The sequence below is a fragment of the Eretmochelys imbricata genome, chromosome 1, assembly GCF_965152235.1.
Source record: "Eretmochelys imbricata isolate rEreImb1 chromosome 1, rEreImb1.hap1, whole genome shotgun sequence".
Classification (NCBI taxonomy): domain Eukaryota; kingdom Metazoa; phylum Chordata; order Testudines; family Cheloniidae; genus Eretmochelys; species Eretmochelys imbricata.
In genome coordinates, this window is record NC_135572.1 from 330,334,102 (window position 1) to 330,358,229 (window position 24,128).

Genomic DNA, 24,128 nt, shown 5'->3' on the forward strand with positions numbered 1-24,128 from the left:
GCATTTCCCCTAAAGGAGCTCTACCTCTTCTTGCTGGCGTTTTCCTTTCTTGACAAGTAAGTACCTAATCCTTAACATCTGCAGCTATGCCTCACCAAAAAAATCTGTCAGATGCCCAGCTTTTCATAACTCATGTGCCTGCTACTTAGTCATTAGGAAGACACTCCTGTCTTCTCTGTATCCTTCTCTGTAAGCTTGCTGGACAAATCCAGGTACCTTCAGATACCAGGAAGTTGGTAACCAGATCAATGGATAATTGGTCCAGGACTGCACTGAACCTCCCTAGTCTGAGTCATCTTTGATAGTTCTGTTGGCACACTGACTATATCAGGATCCTTAGACTGTTCATGCCAGATGACTAAGTTGAGTCTATTCTCACTGCCCTCACCTAGCTAAGGGCATCTGTAACCACATTTTGCTTTCCAGGTTTATGGTGAACTGTGAATGTATGTTCAGTTTGTGAATCCATCTCCACACTAGTTCTGCTTCAGAAGGAACCGCTGCAGGGCACTTAGGCTGTGTACACTGAATTCCATACCTATTAAATTGGGACAATAGGTCTAAGTTTAAGTATTTTCGGGTTCCATTTATTAAATGGTTTACGTATTATTGTGGGCCAGGTTTGCATGTAACCTCTCTTTAGGGAGGGAGATTGGATGTGAATCCTGGGAAATGTTATGAACTTCAAAGGACTATACTAAACAATGTCCCAGACAAGAATGGACTTTTGGGACAAACAGCGTCAAATGGTTTACCTGGGTAATCTGTACGGGAAGGTGAATGCAAATTCTCCATCTCTGGTTATGTAAAAATCCAGCCTTTTGAAGCTACACCCTGATGAGAGGACCACTGTCTGCCATAATAGTTCCTAGAGCATGAAGATCAAAAGCCCAAGCTGTATAAAGGAAAGACTGAACAATTCATGGGTGTGCTAGTTCTGACCTAAGGCTGTTGTGAACTTGTAACCACAGAAAAAACCCTTTGAGAGGTTTGAAGGACTGACGCCTATCAGAGGCCTTGTTGGAGTTGGGACAGACGCTGGCCTGTTTAGGCAATCTGGGTTGCTGGGACTATCACAGTGCAGGCAGGGAACCATGCTGCCTGGAAAAACACTCTGGTCAGAAAGAAGAAAGAGGGAAAGGTCTCCATCTAAGAGAGGTGATGAGTGATGAGCCAGGAGCCTAGAGTAGGTGCCCTTGATGGACCACAGAGGGGAATACAGGTGCAGTTGCCCTGAATTGTGACCAACACATCACCTGCTTTTGGGCTCCTGACTCTCCCCTTCTACACAGTTTTGCTTCCACTTCTCTGGGGGACTTAGCTTGTGCTTCTGTGTCCTGCCCTTACTTGCCCCCTACTCCTCAGAGAAGAAAGCAGGGAGGTAATGAGGGAAATGTCACATATGTAGCGACAAAAAACTTGGCACCTCTGGGGTGATCCCACTGAGGTCACACCATTGTCCATGCCTGCCCTTCTCCAAGACCTTGTAAGTTTCCAGAAGGAAATCAGCAACTACTATGTGGAATGACACTAAAAGGTTTCTTTCTCTGCGGTTACCAATACCACAGACAGGAAAGGCAGCTGCTGCTCACGTGTACAGTGGCACTGCGCAGCCACACATCAGAAAGAAACTAATTGCTTCCTTCACAGTCTAACAAACCAGGAGAATAGAGTCCTGGCACCATGAGATATACACTGAATGTGGTTCTGACTGGCTCCAGGAGGACAGACAGCACCCAAGTTCAAAGAAGAGAATGGCCCTATCTTGTACATAAGGGAAACCAGTCTTTACTATACGTTGGTAGAATATATTTACTGAATTTAATTTTCTTCCTGTGGTATAATGATGAACATTTTCCTTTTTAATAATTTGGAGCAGGTAATGTGGTTATGACTACTGATATTAGGAAATCAACACATGTCATCTGACAAATCTAGTCTGAGGCCTGATTAAAAACTTTTTAAAAGAAACCTTTTACAACTTAGCTTCATGGATGCTATAGACAAAATAAATCCAGTGATACATTATGATGTGAAACACTAAGCAAAGATTACAAGGTTACAAGCCTTTCTTTTTCTTTTAACTGTTTACTTTGGCAGTTTAGGCAAGCTCTGTTTGCCATATGCACACTTTTTATTTCTACACAAAGCTGTTTTAAACAAACAACTATACTGAGAAAGAAGAGCTATAGAACAAGAGATTATTTTTTGTTAACTTTTTCAAAACAGCACTGAAGATACTGCTCTTGTCCAAAGAACATATGCTTTTAAACTCGTTTCTGAAACGAATCCTTTTTGACCCAGAATGTCTGTTTTCCCCTTTATAAAGGCTTGGATTCTGATAGTAACCCTGAACATTGACTAATCCGACAAGCAAACATTGAAAGTTCTCAACTTTATCCATTTTCGCAAGATAAATAAAAATAAAAGTTCAAAATACTTACCTCATATACATTGAATTGTGATTGCCCTCTAGACAATTCCCTATAACTTGTTGTGAATTCTCCAATGAAATCATGGCTAGAAAAAAAAAAGTTTTCAAATCAACACATACACAATATAAACTACTTTTCCATTAATTTACAAAAATACATCTAAGGTGAAGCACAGCTGACACATGAATAGACATGTGAGAAAAGCAATGCTAGCAAGAGACTTGTTATTCTGTTGACTTAAATATAATGTATGTTCATTACTCTTCCCCCCTAAATTATAATTATAAATAGATTTGATTGAATCCATCTGATAGCTTATGTTAACTGTACCCAACACAGAATGAAGAACTAGATTGCAAATTTACAACCAGCACCGAATAAAGACTGTGGACCGTGAACAGAACCTGAAAGGAACTGCCAACAGTCCTCCATTCTCTCTCTGGCTCCCCACTTGCACCATGACAGAGTGCGAGTGTGTGTTTGAGAGAGAAGAGTGGTGAGTCGGAAGGGGAAGGAAGTAATTTGTAATTGGGAAAGGTCAGTCCTAAACTATGCTGATTCGTGCACTAGAGGGGAAGAGCCAAGGCTCTACTCGCTCCTTTTACCTGTCCACCTACCTGCTTGGGAGGGGAAATAGTGGCTCTGCAGCTACTGCTCACCCTGGTGTGCTAGAATCCATTGATCACATAAGTTCATACAGCAGATTAAGGGAATTCTTTGTGGGGGGACAGACCTCAATATTGATGCAAAAATTATATTAATAAATTATAACCAACTTTTAAAAAGTTTTTACAAACTTGTTTTCACCTTTATTGAATATGACTACAAAAATGTTATAGCCAAAATGCTTGAAAATATGACAAATCACACGTTTAGCTAATTATGTTACAAAATGTTAAAGTTAATAAAAACATTCCAAAAGGTTTCTGCTTCTAGCTCTCAAGGACAAGCAAACAAATCATGTAGCACCTTTAGGAAGGAACCTGATAGTAAGAGTTGTGTTATCAAAGCAATAAATCTAGAGGTAAAGTTGGCCTATAATACCCATCCCCTTCTTTTCTTTTAAAAGAAACACTTGAGTTTAAATCCACACAAAAAGTTCCAAAATTATCCTTATTTCAATAAATGTATTTGTAAAGCATATTGGAAAATATTTATGGTGGAAAATGTTTTACAAAATATATTGTTGACTTCCAACTCACATTTCCACTTAAATCTTTGGTATTTGTTTCTCAAATGTTTAAGATGGCATAAGCTTATTTTAACATTTTATATTTGGAAATATTTTGTATCTAAATGCAAGCCTTCATATAAGAACTGCCTAATATCTTTGTTATATGAGTAGTAAAATATTTTATGTACAAATATAGCAAGACTATATAATGCTAGATTAAATTACTAAATATGTAACACCATTTAAGTACAAAATATTTCAATTAATGGAAAAAAAATAATTAATTACTGGCAACACACAAGTAAAACCTCACCCAATGCGAACATACAAGAAAATCTTCATTTCAAAAATCATCATGTAAAGTTAATAACTTAGGCCAAAGACTTTCCAAGAGTTATTTAATTTTAATAACTACTTTAAGAACCAAAAACTTATATAAGGAATAGAAGTTTGAACTTTTTCAAAACAAAATTTCATTTTCTGTCAAAGTAAACAAATTTTTAAAAATCTCAGAAAATATAACAGTTAAAACTAACTTTATAAGTTATCTAAATCTTTTCTGTCACCAAAAAAAGCAATTAAAATGTTGCATATTCATTAACCAAACAGCATATTCAGAAGCTAAAAGTGTCAACTAGCCAATAAAAGCATAAAACCATTAAAAAAAAGTAACAGCAGCCAACTTGAATCTAAGCATTAGATCTCTTCATGTTCGGCATAGAGTCTAGTATTGGGAGTGGTTTCCTGCTGTACTTGGCGACGTGAATCTCTACATCTACTGGAGGAAGGAGAGCAGGAAAGGTGCACAACATATCTTTTCTTTTGAAACAAGTTCAAATGGAGAGTTCTGCCCACGCTCTACAGGTTGACCATGCCCAGCAGAATTACTATAGCCCCAGGGCTTACAATAATTCTTGGATAAACAAACTTGCAGCTCCTGTTTCGAATTATTATTAGAGAGTAGCTTCCATATTGCAAAGTCCAAGCAGCTATCATACCTTTATTGAGCACTGGAAATTATGCAAAGATTGGGCCTTTTCTACAATAATCTAAAAAGAATATTAGTTGAAACAAGGAAGTAATTATGTGGAACTGTACTCCTTTCTTAATACACATACATAATAGCTATTGACATTATATGCATATCTAATTCTCATTGAAGAACAATTAACCACTAAAATTGATTTTAAAATGCACAAAATTTTCACAAACCAACTTTAGTGATTGTAATACAGAAGTATCTTACCTTCCATCTCTTTCCCAATCATACACCTCTATTTTAATCGTTCTGCAAAAGAAAAATATATATATATATTTTTAAAATGCAAGTTTTCACTAAACATCATGCTTAATTTTTGAAAAAAATATGCTAATGAAAATGCACTCTGTTCTGAAAGATTAATTTTCCATTAAAAGCAGAAAGGTCAGACAGTTTGGCTGTTTGCTCAGTTTAAGTAGAAAATACTTGCTTGAGCTATTCAGTTATGATTTCCCATTATTTAACATTTTTAGCCATCCAGCAACCTACAAAAAACATTTCATACCAGCTAAGATTTAATACTAAATTCATTTTAGTCCAAGTAATTTTCTTCAAATAAAAAAAAAAGTTAATGAAAATAAATACAATTAAAATTTCATTAAAGACAAAATTGTTCTTTTTACATGGGATTTATGGGATCATTTCCACAGAACATGCCTGGGATTCAAACACAAAACCAGTTAACAAATTACAAGATTTAGGAGTGTACATTCCTTTCTAATACCATCTCTCACACATTGATAATGCAGAAAGTTCAACAGTGGAGTGCTCCAGAGTTCCGGCTAGGATTGGTGTTATTTAATGTCTATTAATGATTCGGAAAAGGGCATGGACAGTAGGCAGGCAAGATTTGCCAAAAAGAAAAAAAGTTATTTAGGTTAGTCAAAAACTAGAGAAGACCGAGGAACTTCAGAGGGACAATGCACATGTGAAGTAATCATATGAACTACCCTACACATATCTTGGTTCTTAATTAAAAGTAACTAACTACTCAGAAAAAAGACCTGTCGTTGGGGACAGCTCAATGAAAGCCTCAGCTAAACACACTGTAATGGTCAAAATGGCAAACTTGCCCCATATACCTGCCACCTCAGAGGTGGGGAGACTGACTGTGCCAACAGAGGAAAGAAAACCTTTGCCCCTTTAAGGAGCACATCCCTTCCCCCACATGGCCTTGAGGATGGGGGGGGGCTCTTTGACTGATTAAGCAAGAAGAGGAGGAAGCAGCATAATCCTACTGGCACTTACACACTCAAGCGGCAGGTTTATAAACACTTTCCCTTGTCCAAACTGCTATTCTGCACCCAGGACCAACAAATCCCTTCTCTTTGGGACTAGAGTAGGACCAGGTTTGCCCTTTGGTAGCTGGGATAGAATTACCAAGTTGGCATAGGTGCTGTGGGTATTTTCACCTTCTTTTCAGTGGCTCAGTGACCAGGTGGATAGATTAGATTGTAAAACTCATGTTGTCAAAACATAGCAGGTACCCAGTGCAGATGCTTGTACAATAGGGGTCTGGTTCCCTGATAAACAGGAACGGAAGCAGATTAGAAGAAGGCATCTCCTAAAGAAGATGGGGAATGGAGTTTTGGCTTCTAAATCTGGTGCAGTGAGGAGACAAATCTTCTTTCTCATACCATCGTCTTTCATGTGAGGAGAGGGCACTGGGATCCCAGCTGGAGGGCTAAGCGCCCTGAAAATGGGGGCTGGAAGGACAGAAGGGGAGGAGAGTGAGAACTTAGCGAGTTGGGGGGCAGCCAACTCCAGGCTGGGAAGGAGGGCCCCAGGGTTCCTACCAGCTCTCAGGCCCATTCAAGCCCCTCCTGGTTCCACTCCCTGGCCTGATCCTGGGCCCTGTAGCAGCCACTTCAGCCCACCTGGGTGTTGATCTCACCTCCAAGCTGATGCCCCCACAGCGTGTGAGAGTTTATTTCCATTGCAGGGATGCCCCCCTCTTCTGTTGCCACTGGTCCCGGGAACAGTGCGGGGACCAAGTTAAAGGTGTGTGGGGAGGGTGAAGAAAGCCCCCATCCCTCAAGTCTGACAGTGGATGAGTTATAACCAGATGGTTTCCCAGATGTGTTACTTAATAAAGTTACAGCCTAGTTAAACCATGTTCTTGGTATCTTGCCTTTTTTTCCTGTGGTGTCTGGGACAACATTAGGATGCATATATGGAACGTAAACATGATGCCATTATAATAAATGAACAGAATGCCCACACCAGGATTACCATGTTCAGAACTGGTCACTGCATCCCAAAAAAGTTATAACAGAAACAGACAGGACTTAGAGAGTCAGGTGACAAAAGTAACTGGAGACCTGGAAAGATTTTCATGAGAGAAACTGAAAAACTGAGAATATGACAGAAGCCCCCCAAAATGAATGGCATGCAGAAGGTAAACCGAATGTTCCATTTACCATTTCTTATAATTAATGCTAAGAGTCTGTCACACATATTTCTAGTAAAAGTCACGGACAGTTTACAAGCAATAAAGAAAAATTCACGAAAGCCCGTGACCTATCCATGACTTTTACTAAAAATATGCATGACAAAATGGCGAGCTGCAGGCTCCTCACGTCAACCAGTGGGGGCTGGCTTGGAGGTGCATGGTCCCCCATCACTCCGCTGCCTCGGAGCTCCGGGCACCCCTGACTCCGCCCCGGCTAGGAGCTGCCTGCGGGGGAACCCGTCTCCATCTGTGGCTGGGAGCTCAGGCCCCCGCAGTTCCCAGCCGCCAGGGGGGGCGGGGAACCCTACAGCTCCCAGGCGCTGGGGGCTCAAGTCACGGAGGTCTCTGGAAGTAAAGGATTCCGTGACTGCCATGACCTCCATGACAAAATCATAGCCCTACTTATAATACAAGGACCAGGGGATATTCAGTGTAATTGAAAAGGTTAGCAAATTTAAACCAAGAGGAAAAACTTCTTTATACAACACATAATTAAATTGTGGACTTATTGCCACCAGATATTATTACGGCTGAGACCTTTCTAAGACTAAAACTAGAATTGGACATTTACATGGATAATGGCTATATCCATGAATGTTAGAATAAAAAAAAAATAAGGATCTACAACTATCCACTAATTGACAATATTAGGAAGAAACTCCTATTAGGGATGGGTTATTCCTTAATTGTATCCTAGAGAGTATTTTGTACCTCCTTCTGAAGAATCTAGTATTGGCTACTGTCTGACACAGGATATTGGATTAGTTTAGCAATCAGATCCAGTATAGCAATTCTTATATTGCTAGGTATTTCTTAATATTATTTATGCATTCATCCGACATGTACAATGTTGACAATGCGTTCTTCATATTTTAGGAAATTATACCCTAAACTGCTGAACTATTAGGCACTTATCCATCCATAAGACAGTCTTCAGCGTCAGAGAGAGCAGCAAATGTTGAATGATAACATACATGAAAAAAAGTTTCCCTACCTGTTTCCCTGCCTCCCACTCTTTATGGGTGATTGGCAGAAAATTCTCCTGCTTCAAGGGGTCACTGCTGCTACTGTATACAGTATTGAAGAAAATGACTTCCTCAGAACTAACACACTAACAGATCTTGTTAATATCAAACATCAAGACTGATACATAACAAAAACCACCAGGAGATTGTATCTTCTCAGAAAAACCATTTACTGGACGAGGAACATTCTGTTTTCGGAAAAGCTCCAGTACTGAATGGACTCTATTCAATATCAATGAGGTGAACTAAGGACATAAAATAATATACCTACTGATTTTCCTCCTCCTTTTAAAACACATTAGATTAATTAATTTTAGTCCTCAGATCACTGGTTTGATGTTCTTTCCTGGAAAGGAACTCTTTCTTGCAGGTATGCTTTACAAATAGTTGAATGAATTAAAGAAAAAAAATCAATGCTGTGGGAACTGTTTTGCCTCTCTGTTCTCTTGTAAAAGAGGCAATGAGGTGGTCTGGATGTTCTCTCTCTTCCAAGTAAAATTTAAGGACTTAGACTGCATCATTTAATATATAATATGTTTTTTTAAAAACATATTTCAGGTTCATGGAGAAGGAAGTGAAGGATGCCTCCTGATTAGTGTGAAAGTTACTCTTTAGAACAAAGATGAAAACATCTCCAAAGACTAGTTTGTCACACCAGTGAAAAATTATGAAAATTAGAACTGGCACTGGAAAGGGAAATATCCTTGTTAGTTTATCATAAAAAGTAGCACATCACAAGAAGTCTGTTATTCTAGTTATTTGCTACTTGACTTCAAGATCTGAGAGGTGTGCTAGTTACTTAGCCAAACACACCTTGGCACTTCAGCCACAAACCATGCCACAGTGACTGATAGCTGAAAACTGTCATAATAAATCAGTTCCTGAGACAAAAGATTGTTTATGTGGTGGCCAGGGCTTCTGCATGGTCCAAAGTGTCAGTTCAACAAACCAGACACTTGGGAGACCAACTTGGTGCAATTTTCTTCGCAACTTGGGAATAAGGGTTAACAGAGAAGGTATGGTAATGTTGGAATTTTTACAAAAACAGATAACTTGTCTATGCCTTTTAATGTGGTTCCATTTATCCGCTTTAGAATAGTTACACTTTGCAATTGTGGCAAAAAGCCAAATCTCCCATGAGTTCTCTACCCCCACTACAAATTAGATAATATATGTGGAAAAAAGGCTTCTCTATTGCTTATGGTACATGATAGAAAAACTCAGCCAGTCTGTAGAGATATTTATTTTCCCAGCTATGTGAATGAAGTGCCAAAAGTCTCTTTTCTGCCTATTTCAGGATGGGTAACTCTTCTTTGAGCAGGCTACATACTCTCCCCAAAGGGTTCCACGGTGAGAAGGCTAGCTATTGATCTTCAATTTTATACATTTCACATGAGATGTGCAAGAGATATTTAAACGTGTCTTCAAAACCTACAGATTCTGAAAGTTCACACTGGTGTACAACTGATATTATATACCAAAAGGATTTCATTTAAGTTTCTTGTATTCTAAAACATTTTTTCATTATTGATTTTTCACTCTGAGAAAACAGGTTATTCTTTCCCTGACATGAATGAAAGGAGGAGATCTTTAGAAAGTTGGAATTTGGATACATGATGATAGATCTGTAAGACTGATAAGATCTGAAAATACTTTTTTAAGCATTACTGGATTAATTAATTCATTACAGGAATGTGTATTGTCTTCACCATCATTAGCAAAATATCTTGAAAGAGTTCAAAGTAGCACTGGCTAGAAAATCAGTAGGTATAATGGCACTACCTGAATGTCAACATCTTTAGTGAGAAAAGATGCATTTAGATCTGCCTTCAAGCCCTTGTCACCTGTATCAAACATATACCTCCTTTAAAGTGTTCTTCTTCCTGTCTGACCGGTCAGATGAAGCTGTTCACTATAAGTGAATATACAATTTCTTAGAGCCCTCTGAAATATGGGAATTCATGAAGAGTTTCATAACAAAATTCAAAAATTCTACTTATCCTTGAGTAGTGTTTCATAATTTATTAAACACCTTAGTTATTGTCCAGGCCCTTTTAAAACACAATTGATCCTTTTCGTCCTCTGGTTTGAAACATATGTGGACAATTCTTTCATTTTTGTAATGATTGGGAAAAACTTTTTCTTTTACTATAGAAAGTAGTGCAATATACTGAGACAAGAGCCTTGAACTCTACTCTGCTTGTGTCCTCAATATTAAAAATACCCAGGAAGGTGTCCTCAGCCTACAGTTCCAATAAGAAGGTTAAAGAAATTTCCCCTTCTCCTCAAAAACTTTGGGTCAGTTAGGCTTGGATTTCTTTGTATCCTTTAGGGAGAGAAAGGCTTGCTAGGCTTATTATCATGAAAGTGTGGTTCTCAACTCTTGGTGAATAAGAATGCTTCTTGCTCTTATGCTGCTTAGTACTGACTACTTGGAGGAGGTTGAGTGACAGATTGCGGTGTACGTTTTTGGTGTCCATTGAGGACTGGGTGAGATGTACCAACAGCTCCAGATACAAGGCTGAGACAGGGAAGCAGGGACACGATAAATGGGCTGAGAAGGGCCAGTTGCAATTGCAGCAATGTCTCAGTGCACCTAGAAAACATTGGTGGTAACAACAAGAGGTAATCAACATGTAGAGTTATACTTTTTTTTTCTTGTGCGTCCTGTCAGAATTTAATGCGGAGTATGTCTATTTGTAAGAATTTTGGAGATGCCAAACATTTCTAGACTCTGAGCATGGTTGGGTCTTGAGCTGTTCTGACTCCTATGTACTTCAGGCACACAGGGTCCAGCTGCCACATACATAAGGACACTGCAGACAAAAACCATTTGATAAAATACCTTATTTTTTTGGGACTTTTTCCCAGCATCCTCTGACGTACAAGTTCCACCCCTGAGGAAAGTAGTGCACCAGTATTTGCTTCTCACTGAAGCAGAGTAGAAACTAGTTTCCATGCACAGTAGTAGCAGGGACTCCTTTTGATGGAGAGAGGATTATTTACTAGTTTGAATTACTCAAGATACTTGCTGCACGATTCATATTTTTGCCTTGCTCATTTATCTCCTAGCTAAAAGGAACTTTGTTCACATCTAAGTAAAGGATTCAGATAAATATTTTTTAAAATGTAACCAATGTTTTGAACTAATTTTGTCTTCTAAAATGAAGATTAAATAACGCAACCAAAAATTCAGAAGCAGCAATGCTTACAGAAGTTATTCACATAAGAATTTGTAAGTGAAAAGAAAATTATCTCTGCATATAGAACTCAGTCTTTATCTTACCTGTCATAGTCTCCATTACACAGCGCTCTGACAGAGATTTTGAATGCCTGCCACACTGGATTTAATGTATTTTTTACAACTTCTGTCTTGTGACAGATCGTAAAACTGAAAAAAATAAATAAATATTTTTTCACTTTTGAGTGATCAGATGTGGAGTCATAAATATGCAGAAGTAGTCAATAATCTCTTTATTGCTCTACCTCAGTATTTAAATAATTTAATTCTAAAGCTAGTATGTCCAAATACAATCTAAAACAGAAGTACGATGAAGTCTAGGACTAGGAAGATTTTACCTAACCGGAAAAGGGCAGACTTTAGAATTTATAAACTTGCAGTTATGCCAATTCATGACTGCTGTGTTCATTTTAACTGCGATATTTGGTTCTATAAATGTTGGAACTCAGAGAAGGTGAGCTGGGTCCTTGTTACTCTTTGACTGCTTGCACAGTGAACAACTCTTGAGCTATTTTTCTGGACTTGGACAGACCTACTTCAGAGAGATCACCAGGATCCTTCTAATGCATGGCCTAGCTCCAGAAAATGTATATGCACCTGTTTTTTTTTTTTTAATGCAGATCATTTTTTCTGAATCATGTGATTCCACACATCCAGAAAAAGTTGCATGTATGTGGCCACTGACACCCCTGGACACTAGGCGGAGAGAATCCTTTTAAAAAGTTCAAACCTTGAAACCACATTCACTGAAGGATAGCAAGTTTTAGTAATCTGTCCATTATCTGAGAACAGCTGCAGGATACATCAATTGCAACAATCAGAAGGAACTACACAGAAATAGGACACTTAAAATGTTGAACAGACCCAGAAGCTGGTTAAAAAGAACAGTGAGTGCAATTGACTTTAAAACTTGTTTCACAGCTTGCATCACTTTGCTTTATCTTCCATAAGGATAGGAAATGTCCGCACAGATTGACTCGGAAGGAAATCCCAGGTGGACTATTCTGGATATTGGGATTATAGAATTTTTGGTGGAATGCACAACTACTGTAGCCCCAGGAACCAGAACAGAATTTAGATCTTGGTGTTCTGCAAGTGTTTTCTCAGGCCAGCTAATCATACCAGTAGAGAACCATAATCCTCAATCCTTCTCTTAGAAAAAGATTTCCAAACTACACATGGAAGAATATTTACTCCACTAAAAAAACAAATCAAAATCTGAACAAAAATTGTGGAACATTGTAAACCTCATGTCCAATCAGCCTGCCCTTATCACTTCTCATTTCCCACTGCTTTGTTTGTATGCACAAGATTGTAAATTTACTGAGGCAGACCGTGTAGTCGTTCTTGTCTGAGCAGTGATACCATTAATTTATTTTAAAAATTATATCTTTTGGCCCTCATTTTACATTCAAAATAGTGAAAACACTATTGGTCAGGAATGAGATTTTGTACCAGTGGCATCTCAGTGGCATTAATGATTTGTTTTTTGTTTCTTTTAAAATAAAGAGCAATATGATGCCACATCTCTTATATTCATGATTCAATTAACCTCAATGGTGTTGAATAAAAGTTATTTTAAATTTGAAATGTTTTTTCTTCAGAAAAGAGGTACTGCAATCAATTGTAACGTGGCATCTATTTATCAGTTATCTAAAATAAGTTAAAATATATTCCCTGTAAATGATTCCATTAAATGGGAGATATACTTTGGAAATGGAAGTTAAGTTTTGATACCTGTAAGTACTTTGTAGCTGAACTGAAAAGAATCTATTCTACTTTAGGTTTGGAATTTAATACTAACCAATCACACTGTTAATTGTTTGGATGTATTGGTTACCAGTTTTATAACAAAATAACTATATCTCTCTTTTGGAAAATTAAAAGAAATTATTTATTTTAATCATATATAAGATCTAACCTGAGCATTATTAGCTGTTTTACACCTAATTGTTGAGTTAGGGGAATATGACCTATTCAGATAATGTACAACTAAGATGTGTGAAAGGTTTATGACACATAGCTGTTTATAATTAAACAACATATTAAAAAAAGAGGTTATAATTTGAAAGGTTAGGACTCTTTAGGCCTAGTGCTTGGGGTGCCTCTCCAGTCCAGTCTTCTATGCAAATCAAATAGGATCTTGCAGATTTCCAGCCCAGGCTCAATTAGAAGAGCGCCTCTGAACTGCGGATTCCTCAAAAGTCCCACACAGTCCTGCTTGCAGCTATAATGTCCGATAGTCACACCCTGTTCCAATGACTGCGTCCTGGCTTCTGCTGCAGCCTGCTCTGTACACAGTTCCTTGGGGATTTCTCCTTGCATCTGGCTTCCCTGGTGCTCCTAGCTCCTAAGCCGCTGCTATTTTCCCAAGAACCAGATAATTTCCTGGGTAAGGGTCTTTCCTTCTATCTGATAAGGAGAAGGGGATGTGCAAGGGTGAGGGGGCTGATGAGAATGACAGTTTCTTGCTTACCAGGTTCATCAAAATCCTTTCCTAAGCTCCACAAACCCTGTCTTTTATTCTTGTTCTTATTGTGAGGGAGCCCCTGAAGCTCTGAGCCAAGCTGGGGAGTATGGATCCAGCCTCTCACAGGAGTTCTGAAGTGCTGCTCCTTGTATCCCATTATAATCAGATTTAACGGGCTACTTGTAGTATTGCCACCTCTCAGGTACAAAAAACCTGGGCATCTGGGATGATCCTTAGCTCATAAAATTTGATAGCTCAGTGTGTGCACTGAGCACCCTTACAAATTACCTAGGACAGTTACCTCAAAAAAGGGATGATCTTCAGAAAACTGGGACAGGTTGCAACCCTAGGGGCAAGTAAGGAATTAAAGGCCCATTGTGGTCACTATCAGCAGCATACAGAGGCAATTATGCCTACCACTGGTGGGGTGTGGTTCTTATGGACAGGGCTCAGCCACACTTACCAGCACTCAGGAGGTTCCCCATTGACTGTCTATTGACTGTCTGAATGCATCAATGGAAGGGAGAGGAGAGAGTGCCCTGCAATTTTTCAATAGAGGCCCAAGTACTTTCCTGCTGCACTTTATAATCTTTAGGAGCTGAGCTGTTCCAGCAAACTGCCTCAGAGAGGCACAGTTCTTGGCGACAGCTACTTACATAGAACAGCTTATGCTCCAGAATTTGTCAGTAAGGCTAGTTCCCCATGGACCCACCATCAGGCATGGCTAGCCTCTGGACTGCTACATTCTTGAATATGACAATGAGGAGTATCCCAGAAAGGAAGACTCCAGAAAACAGGTTAAGCCAATTGCTAATAGACCCACATAAGCAGTCCCTGGGCCAGGAATTAGTAGATCAGATATTTCTTAAGTGGAACACAACAGAGATAAATCTATTTTAGTGAATTAAGCATGAACGTAGCAGACAGACACATCTGAAAATCATTTATGTATTGAGAGGTTTTGAAATTTTGTTCATAAGTCTTTTTCCCTCACGACTCTAATGAAAAGGTTAAAACAGATCTCCAAACTTGCAGCAGAAGGACTCTTCTCTAAATCAATCTTTGTGCATTAATATATTCTTCACAGATGCATCTAGAATTCTATTAACATGTTAAGGTATACCACATGATCTATTTTCCACAGTAATAAATTCCATGCCATTTTTCATAGCACTCTAGGCTTACTCACAAACTCAGCTTTAAAATGCCTTAGTTACGTTATTTTAACTGTGTGCTAAAATAACAGTCTTATTTCTACACTGCCATAACATTATCTAGTTTAGGTAAATGAACTTGTTAAAATAGTAAACTATATTCCAAGCAATTGTTGTTATGAGGTTACAGAATAAATTAGAGCTTGCAGTCTGACAATCATCATCAAAATGCAACAACTGTGTATTATAACTACCAACATCAGATATCCCTATTGTCTTTATAATTTTGTTATCTACCTGCCATCTTCATTGCTTCGATAAAATACTAGGAAAGGGTCAGATTTCCCAAAGAAGTCCTTCTTGTCTAACTTGTTTGCACAAAACTGCATAAGTACAGAATCCTAAAAAAGAAATAAAGACACAAATTATGCTCAGCTTGTCATCTGCAAAAATAAAGAACAAACAACAAAACAAAGCAGTTCATTTATATGTGAGCATTTAAGATTACTCACCTTCAAGATAATCTCTGCACATTCACATTCTTGGGATATGCCAACAGTGCAGCTTGACCCAGTGAAACCTTCTAGAAGCAGTGCTCACTGAAGTGCTCTCAGACCCCTTTTGTATCCAAGCATTTGGAAGGCAGTACTATAATAGGGAGACATGTCATGGTGCACCAAACGCCTCAGTTCCTTCCATTGCCTTCTTGGGTCCAAAGTTGAAATTATGACTGAGTAAGAGGGGAAGGTGGGTGGGGAGTGTGAATATGAAGAGTTCATCTCAAAGAATTTGGTTACAGACAAGTAACCTTCATTTCTTCTTTGAGTGGCCTCTGCACTTTCCTACTCTTAGGATAGTTGGATAAGCAGTACTCTTGTCTCTGGATAGTACAACACAGAGTCCTAGTTAAATAGAGACTGTAATACTACTTCACCAAACTGCATCTGATCTAGATGCCAGCTCTGAGGAATATTTCTAACGTTATGAAATAGAGCTCCACATGGCAACTCTACAGATTTCTAACATGAGAATATTGTAGCTAACAGCATAGACAGCAACTCCACCAACAGTATGTCAAAGACTGGCCACAGAAGCAGCCCTTGCTCTAGCCAAGTGCACTCTAAGCCCTTCTAGAAGAGGAACAGATGTAAGTTTATAAATCTTTCCATACTTATTCTAATTCACTTAGAAAGGCATTGGCATGTGATTGCCTGACTGCTACTCTTTTCTGAATGAGAGAAAAAAAAACCCTAGGTGATTGCTTGTATTCCTTAGACTGAACCAAATGGAGCATTAGCCCTCTAAGTTGTGCTTCCCTGAGTGAAAGTAAAGCTTGGGAAAATATACTGTCAAGTTTATAGACTAGTTAAGATGGAGTTTTGTTACAACCTTGAAGGGAAATTTCAGGTGCAGACAAAGGACTATGATATTTTTGTGAAAGACTGTAAGGGAGACAGGGGAAATCAGCCATAAGAGCCTGCAACTTGTTCACTCATCTAGTGAATTTAATAGCTACCATAAAAGCTGTCTGAATTGTGATATGAAACATGGAACAATCTCTCATAGTCTTGAAAGGAAGTTCCATGAGCTAAGTACTAGATTGAGGTTCCATGTAGATATGGACTCACTAATCAGAGGGCAGATGTTCATTAATCCCTTCAATAATCTTATTATAGCATGTCTAAATATAGTATTTTACTTGACTACATTTTGATGGTATCTTGAAGCCAAGATGCTTGTGAGATGTACTTTTACTGACAGTTAGGACAGCCCAAAGGATTTCAAATGAAGTAATTACTTCAGTATGGACTGAACAGGAGCTGAAGCTTGGTTCATGTTATTGTGGGTTACACACAAAAAGAAACTTTTCCACTTATAACTGGTGAGTTGACTGCTTCCTGGAGTTGAATAGACTCTCCTTTACTTTTTCCAAACAGATAGCTCAAGTTCTATGACCATGCCTTCAAGTGGAGAGAGTCTGAATACAGATACAATACAATTTCTCTGTTAGGTCAAAAGAAAATGAGTACTTGTGGCACCTTAGAGACTAACAAATTTATTTGAGTATAAGCTTTCGTGAGCTACAGCTCACTTCATCGGATGCATTCAGTGGCTGAATGCCACTAATTTCTCTAAGGTGCCACAAGTACTCCTTTTCTTTTTGCAAATACAGACTAACACGGCTGCTACTCTGAAACCTGTTAGGTCAATAAGTCTGGAATTGCAGGAGACAGATAAAACCCTTGTGATGGTCACAGTACCTGAGAATGACTAATGTCTTGCTCAGGCCAGGGCAATCACAATAACCTTGGCTTTGTCTTATTTATTTTCCAGTGAACACTGAATTAGAAGAATTGGGGGAAAATGCAGAGAGGAGACCTACCTCACAGCCTAGAGGAAATAGAATATCAGGGTTGGAAGGGACCTCAGGAGGTCATCTAGTCCACTGCCCTGCTCAAAGCAGAACCAATCCCCAACTAAATCATCCCAGCCAGGGCTTTGTCAAGCCCTACTTTAAAAACCTCTAAGGAAGGAGATTCCACCACCTCCCTAGGTAACGCATTCCAGTGCTTCACCACCCTCCTAGTGAAAATGTTTTTCCTAATATCCAGCCTAAACCTCCCCTACTGCAACTTGAGACCATCACTCCTTGTTCCATCATCTGCTACCACTGAGAACAGTCTAGAGCCATCCTCTTTGGAACCCCCTTTCAGGTAGTTGAAAGCAGCTATCAAATCCCCCCTCATTCTTCTCTTCTGCCGACTAAATAATCCTAATTCCCTCAGCCTCTCCTCATAAGTCATGTGCTCCAGCCCCCTAATCATTTTTGTAGCCTTCTGCTGGACTCTTTCCAATTTTTCCACATCCTTCTTGTAGTGTGGGGCCCAAAACTAGTCATAGTACTCCAGATGAGGCCTCACCAATGCTGAATAGAGGGGATTGATCACATCCCTCGATCTGCTGGCAATGCTCCTACTTATACAGCCCAAAATGCTGTTAGCCTTCTTGGCACCATGGGCACACTGTTGACTCATATCCAGCTTCTCATCCACTAGTAACCCCTTTTCTGCAGAACTGCTGCCTAGCCACTCGGTCCCTAGTCTGTAGCAGTGCATGGGATTCTTCCGTCCTATCTTGTTGCAACAAGATACATCTCCAGATACCTCCACAGGGAGAAGATATAGTTTGTTATCAAGTTCTGGAGTAACTATTTGTGCTGATCCTGCAAGTTTCTGCTCAGCTGATAGGCCAGTATCTTGTCCTTGTTTGCAAGGAGGATAAATTTGGTGTACTGCGCACCACTCCCACAGAGTGGAAGTGTCTTTGCACAGCTTGCTTGTTCATACACAATATTGATGTAGTAGTCCTGGCAACTACTTGGGCCACTCTGTCATGTGGTTGAAGGAGAAAGGACTCGAGAGTCCAAAGTATTCCTTTTAATCTGATACGGAGTTTTTCCTCTCTGAACTTCCAGTGACTGAACTGTCAAATTCTTGCAACAGGCTCCCAGCCCAGATTGGAAGCGTCTGAGTCTACTGTGTCTGACAGAATTGCAGGGTTGAATGTGGGAATAGGAACACACCTCTGGGTAATGTCTGTTTTGGTATATAGTGTCCTTTTAGCCAGTGTTGTAGAGGCCTCATCTTTAAATGTGTACATAGTGTTATGTACATTACAGAAGCCATAATGCCACCAAGCTTGAGTAAGAACAGCACTGTTTGATATTCGTTCTCCTATAGTACTTTTATTGCTGTTTTGCTGTAAGGATTTTAAAGTGCCTTTCTTCTGGAAGAAAACCTCTGCCTTTTTGAGAATACAAAATTTAACCAACAAAAGGTATGATGTGGGCTGGAGCTCTGTGCAATTTCTTCCCATTTATCTTGAACCCCAGTGTTTGGAATAGGGTACATGATTGTGACATCCTGTGAGGATGCCCAGATGAGCCAATCATGCAAGTAAGGGACCCTAACTTCTCAAATGTGCTGATACTACTGACAAGCACTTGAGGTGCTGCAGATAAGCCAAATGGAATGACAACAAGCCATAAGTATTTTTGATGTGAATATCTGATTGAGATGTGACAATAAACATCCTGTACAGCAAGAGCCCCAAACCAGTCTTGAATTGATCAGGAGGAGATGATCATGACTTGGATAAGCAAGCAGAGGTTGAACTTTCTGTTGAAAGAGTTGAGATTTTGAAGGTCTAAAATGATTCACAAAAAGAAAAGGAGTACTTGTGGCACCTTAGAGACTAAAATTTGAGCATAAGCTTTCGTGAACTACAGCTCACTTCATCGGATGCATGTAGTGAAAAATATAGTAGGGAGATTTTATATACAAAGAGAACATTAAACAATGGGTGTTACCATACATACTGTAACGAGAGTGATCAGGTAAGGTGAGCTATTACCAGCAGCAGAGAAAAAAACCTTTTGTAGTGATAATCAAGGTGGGCAGTTGACAAGAACGTGTGAGGAACGGGGGGTGGGGGGGAAATAAACATGGGGAAATAGTTTTATTTTGTGTAATGACACATCCACTCCCAGTCTTTATTCAAGCCTAATTTAATGGTGTCCAGTTTGCAAATTAATTCCAATTCAGCAGTCTCTCGTTGGAGTCTGGTTTTGAAGTTTTTTTGTTGTAATATTGATTACAGACCTAAAAGTCTCAAGTGACCAGAGAGATTAAAATGTTCTCCGACTGGTTTTTGAATGTTATAATTCTTGACGTCTGATTTGTGTCCATTTATTCTTTTATGTAGAGACTGTCTGGTTTGGCCAATGTACATGGAAAAGACGCCCTTGAGGAATTCCACCATGATTACAACAATTGATTTCATCCCATCATCAACCTCAGCCTGGACCAGTCCACACAAGAGATCCACTTCCTGGACACTACAGTGCTAATAAGTGATGGTCACAAACACCACCCTATACCGGAAACCTATTGACTGCTATACTTACCTACATGCCTTCAGCTTTCATCCAGACCACACCACACGATCCATTGTCTACAGCCAAGCTCTACAATAAAACCGCATTTGCTCCAACCCCTCAGACAGAGACAAAAACCTGCAAGATCTCTATCAAACTTTCTTACAACTACAATACCCACCTGCTGAAGTGAAGAAACAGACTGACAGAGCCAGAAGAGTACCCAGAAGTTACCTACTACAGGACAGGCCCAACAAAGAAAGTAACAGAATGCCACTACGAGCTGTCACCTTCAGCCCCCAACAAAAACCTCTCCAGTGCATCATCAAGGACCTACAACCCATCCTGAAGGACGACCCATCACTCTCACAGATCTTGGGAGACAGGCCAGTCCTTGCTTACAGACAGCCTCCCAACCTGAAGCAAATACTCACCAGCAACCACACACCACACAACAAAAACACTAACCCAGGAACCTATCCTTGCAACAAAGCCCGTTTCATAGATACTAAGGTCAGAAGGGACTATTATGATCATCTAGTCTGACCTCCTGCACAATGCAGACCACAGAATTTCACCCACCCACTCCTGCAAAAAACCTCTCACCTATGTCTGAGCTATTGAGGTCCTCAAATCGTGGTTTAAAGACTTCAAAGAGCAGAGAATCCTCCAGCAAGTGACCCGTGCCCCATGCTACAGAGAAAGGCAAAAAACCTCCAGGGCCTCTTCCAATCTGCCCTGGAGGAAAATTCCTTCCAGACCCCAAATATGGCGATCAGCTAAACCCTGAGCATATGGGCAAGATTCACCAGCCAGATACTACAGAAAATTCTCTCCTGGGTAACTCAGATCCCACCCCATCTAACATCCCATCATACCATCTCCTCCATAAACTTGTCGAGTTTAATCTTAAAGCCATATAGATCTTTTGCCCCCACTGCTTCCCTTGGAAGGCTATTCCAAAACTTTACTCCTCTGATGGTTAGAAACCTTCGTCTAATTTCAAGTCTAAACTTCCTGGTGGCCAGTTTATATCCATTTGTTCTTGTGTCCACATTGATACTGAGCTTAAATAATTCTCTCCCTCTCCGGTATTTATCCCTCCGATATATTTATAGAGAGCAATCATATCTCCCCTCAACCTTCTTTTAGTTAGGCTAAACAAGTCAAGCTCCTTGAGTCTCCTTTCATAAGACAAGTTTTCCATTCCTCGGATCATCCTAGTAGCCCTTCTCTGTACCTGTTCCAGTTTGAATTCATCCTTCTTAAACATGGGAGACCAGAACTGCACACAGTATTCCAGGTGAAGCCTTGTATAACGGTACTAAAACCTCCTTATCCCTACTGGAAATACCTCTCCTGATGCATCCCAAGACCGCATTAGCTTTTTTCACAGCCATAACACATTGGCAGCTCATAGTCATCCTATGATCAACCAATACTCCAAGGTCATTCTCCTCCTCTGTTACTTCTAATTGATGCGTCCCCATCTTAACAACCACATACCACACAACAGAACCACTAACCCAGGAACTTATCCTTGCAACAAAGCCCGTTGCCAATTGTGCCCACATATCTATTCAGGGGACACCATCACAGGGCCTAATAACATCAGCCACACTATCAGAGGCTCGTTCACCTGCACATCCACCAATGTGATTTATGCCATCATGTGCCAGCAATGTCCCTCTGCCATGTACATTGGTCAAACTGGACAGTCTCTACGTAAAAGAATAAATGGACACAAATCAGATGTCAAGAATTATAACATTATTAAACCAGTCGGAGAACACTTCAATCTCTCTGGTCACGCAATCACAGACATGAAGGTCGCTATCTTAAAACAAAAAAACTTCAAATCCAGACTCCAGCGAGAAACTGCTGAATTGGAATTCATTTGCAAATTGGATACTATTAATTTAGGCTTAAATAGAGACTGGGAGTGGCTAAGTCATTATGCAAGGTAGCCTATTTCCTCTTGTTTTTTCCTCTCCCCCCCCCCAGATGTTCTGGTTTAACTTGGATTTAAACTTGGAGAGTGGTCAGTTTGGACGAGCTATTACCAGCAGGAGAGTGAGTCTGTGTGTGTATGGGGGTGGGTTTTTGGAGGGGGGTGAGGGAGTGAGAGAACCTGGATTTGTGCAGGAAATGGCCTAACTTCATTACCATGCACATTGTGTAAAGAGTTGTCACTTTGGATGGGCTATCACCAGCAGGAGAGTGAATTTGTGTGGGGGGGTGGAGGGTGAGAAAACCTGGATTTGTGCTGGAAATGGCCTAACCTGACGATTACTTTAGATAAGCTATTACCAGCAGGACAGTGGGGTGGGAGGAGGTATTGTTTCATATTCTCTGTGTATATATAAAGTCTGCTGCAGTTTCCACAGTATGCATCTGATGAAGTGAGCTGTAGCTCACGAAAGCTCATGCTCAAATAAATTGGTTAGTCTCTAAGGTGCCACAAGTACTCCTCATCTTATAACTAAAATTCTTGTTATTAATCCCTAAATGCATGACCTTACACTTCTCACTATTAAATTTCATCCTATCACTATTACTTCAGTTTACAAGGTCATCCAGATCCTCCTGTATGATATCCCTGTCCTTCTCTAAATTGGCAATACCTCCCTTTGTATCATCCGCAAACTTTATTAGCACACTCCCACTTTTTGTGCTGAGGTCAGTAATAAAAAGATTAGTCCCAAAACCGGTCCTTGAGGAACTCCACTGGTAACCTCCCTCCAGCCTGACAGTTGACCTTTCAGTAGGACCCGTTGTAGTCTCCCCTTTAACCAATTCCTTATCCACCTTTCAATTTTCATATTGATCCCCATCTTTTCCAATTTAACTAATAATTCCCCATGTGGCACAGTATCAAACGCCTTACTGAAATCTAGGTAAATTAGATCCACTGCGTTTCTTTTGTCTAAAAAAATATGTTACTTTCTCAAAGAAGGAGATCAGGTTGGTTTGGCACAATCTACCTTTTGTAAAACCATGTTGTATTTTGTCCCATTTACCATTGACTTCAATGTCCTTAACTACTTTCTCCTTCAAAATTTTTTCCAAGACCTTGCATACTACAGATGTCAAACTAACAGGCCTGCAGTTATCCGGATCACATTTTTTTCCTTTCTTAAAAATAGGAACTATGTTAGCAATTCTCCAATCATACGGTACAACCCCTGAGTTTACAGATTCATTAAAAATTCTTGCTAATGGGCTTGCAATTTCAGTTGCCAATTCCTTTAATATTCTTGGATGAAGATTATCTGGGCCCCCCGATTTAGTCCCATTAAGCTGTTTGAGTTTCGCTTCTACTTCAGATATGGTAATATCTACCTCCATATCCTCATTCTCATTTGTCATGCTACTATTATCCCAAAGATCCTCTTTAGCCTTATTAAACACTGAGGCAAAGTATTTGTTTAGATATTGGGCCATGCCTAGATTATCCTTGACCTCCACTCCATCCTCAGTGTTTAGCGGTCCCACTTTTTCTTTCTTTGTTTCCTTCTTATTTATATGGCTATAGAAACTTTTACTATTGGTTTTAATTCCCTTTGCAAGGTCCAACTCTACTTGACTTTTAGCCTGTCTCACTTTATCCCTACATGTTCTGACCTCAATAAGGTAGCTTTCCTTGCAGATCACCTCCCATCTTCCACTCCCTGTATGCTTTCTGTTTTTTCTTAATCACCTCTCTGAGATGCTTGCTCATCCAGCTTGGTCTACAACTCCTGCCTATGAATTTTTTCCCCTTTCTTGGGATGCAGGCTTTCAATAGCTTCTGCAGCTTTTATTTAAAATAATCCCAGGCCTCCTCTAGCTTTAGATCCATAAATTCTTCAGTCCAATCCACTTCCCTAACTAATTTCCTTAATTTTTGAAAGTCAGCCCTTTCGAAATCAAAAACCCTGGCTGCAGATTTATTTTTGTTAATCCTTCCATTCAGTTTGAACTGAATTAGCTCATGATCACTTGAACCAAGATTATCCCCTACAACCATTTCTTCTATGAGGTCCTCACTACTCACCAAAACCAAATCTAAAATGGCATCCCCTCTAGTCGGTTCAGCAACTACTTGATGAAGGAATCCATCAGCTATCACATCTAGGAAAATCTGAGCCCTATTATTGTTACTAGCACTCGTCCTCCAGTCTATATCTGGGAAGTTAAAGTCTCCCATGATCACACAGTTT

At 39.7% G+C, this 24,128-nt stretch overlaps 1 protein-coding gene across 7 annotated transcripts in view; it reads right to left on the reverse strand.

The window, feature by feature from the left end:
• CPNE8 (copine 8) overlaps positions 1-24,128 on the reverse strand; it is a 284,253-nt gene that overhangs the window by 142,528 nt on the left and 117,597 nt on the right. For 6 of the 7 annotated variants that reach the window (XR_013348079.1, XM_077835107.1, XM_077835129.1 and 3 more), the window contains 4 exons: positions 15,288-15,391; positions 11,412-11,516; positions 4,856-4,897; positions 2,445-2,520 (listed from right to left, as the gene is read on the reverse strand). Coding sequence is in view for 6 of the 7 variants with exons in the window: in XM_077835107.1 (XP_077691233.1) it covers positions 2,445-2,520; positions 4,856-4,897; positions 11,412-11,516; positions 15,288-15,391 (327 nt within the window). In the remaining variant the exon portion in view is untranslated. Of the gene's footprint in view, positions 1-2,444; positions 2,521-4,855; positions 4,898-10,974; positions 11,106-11,411; positions 11,517-15,287; positions 15,392-24,128 lie in introns of those variants that run through there. The other variant, XM_077835150.1, reaches the window with a different exon arrangement.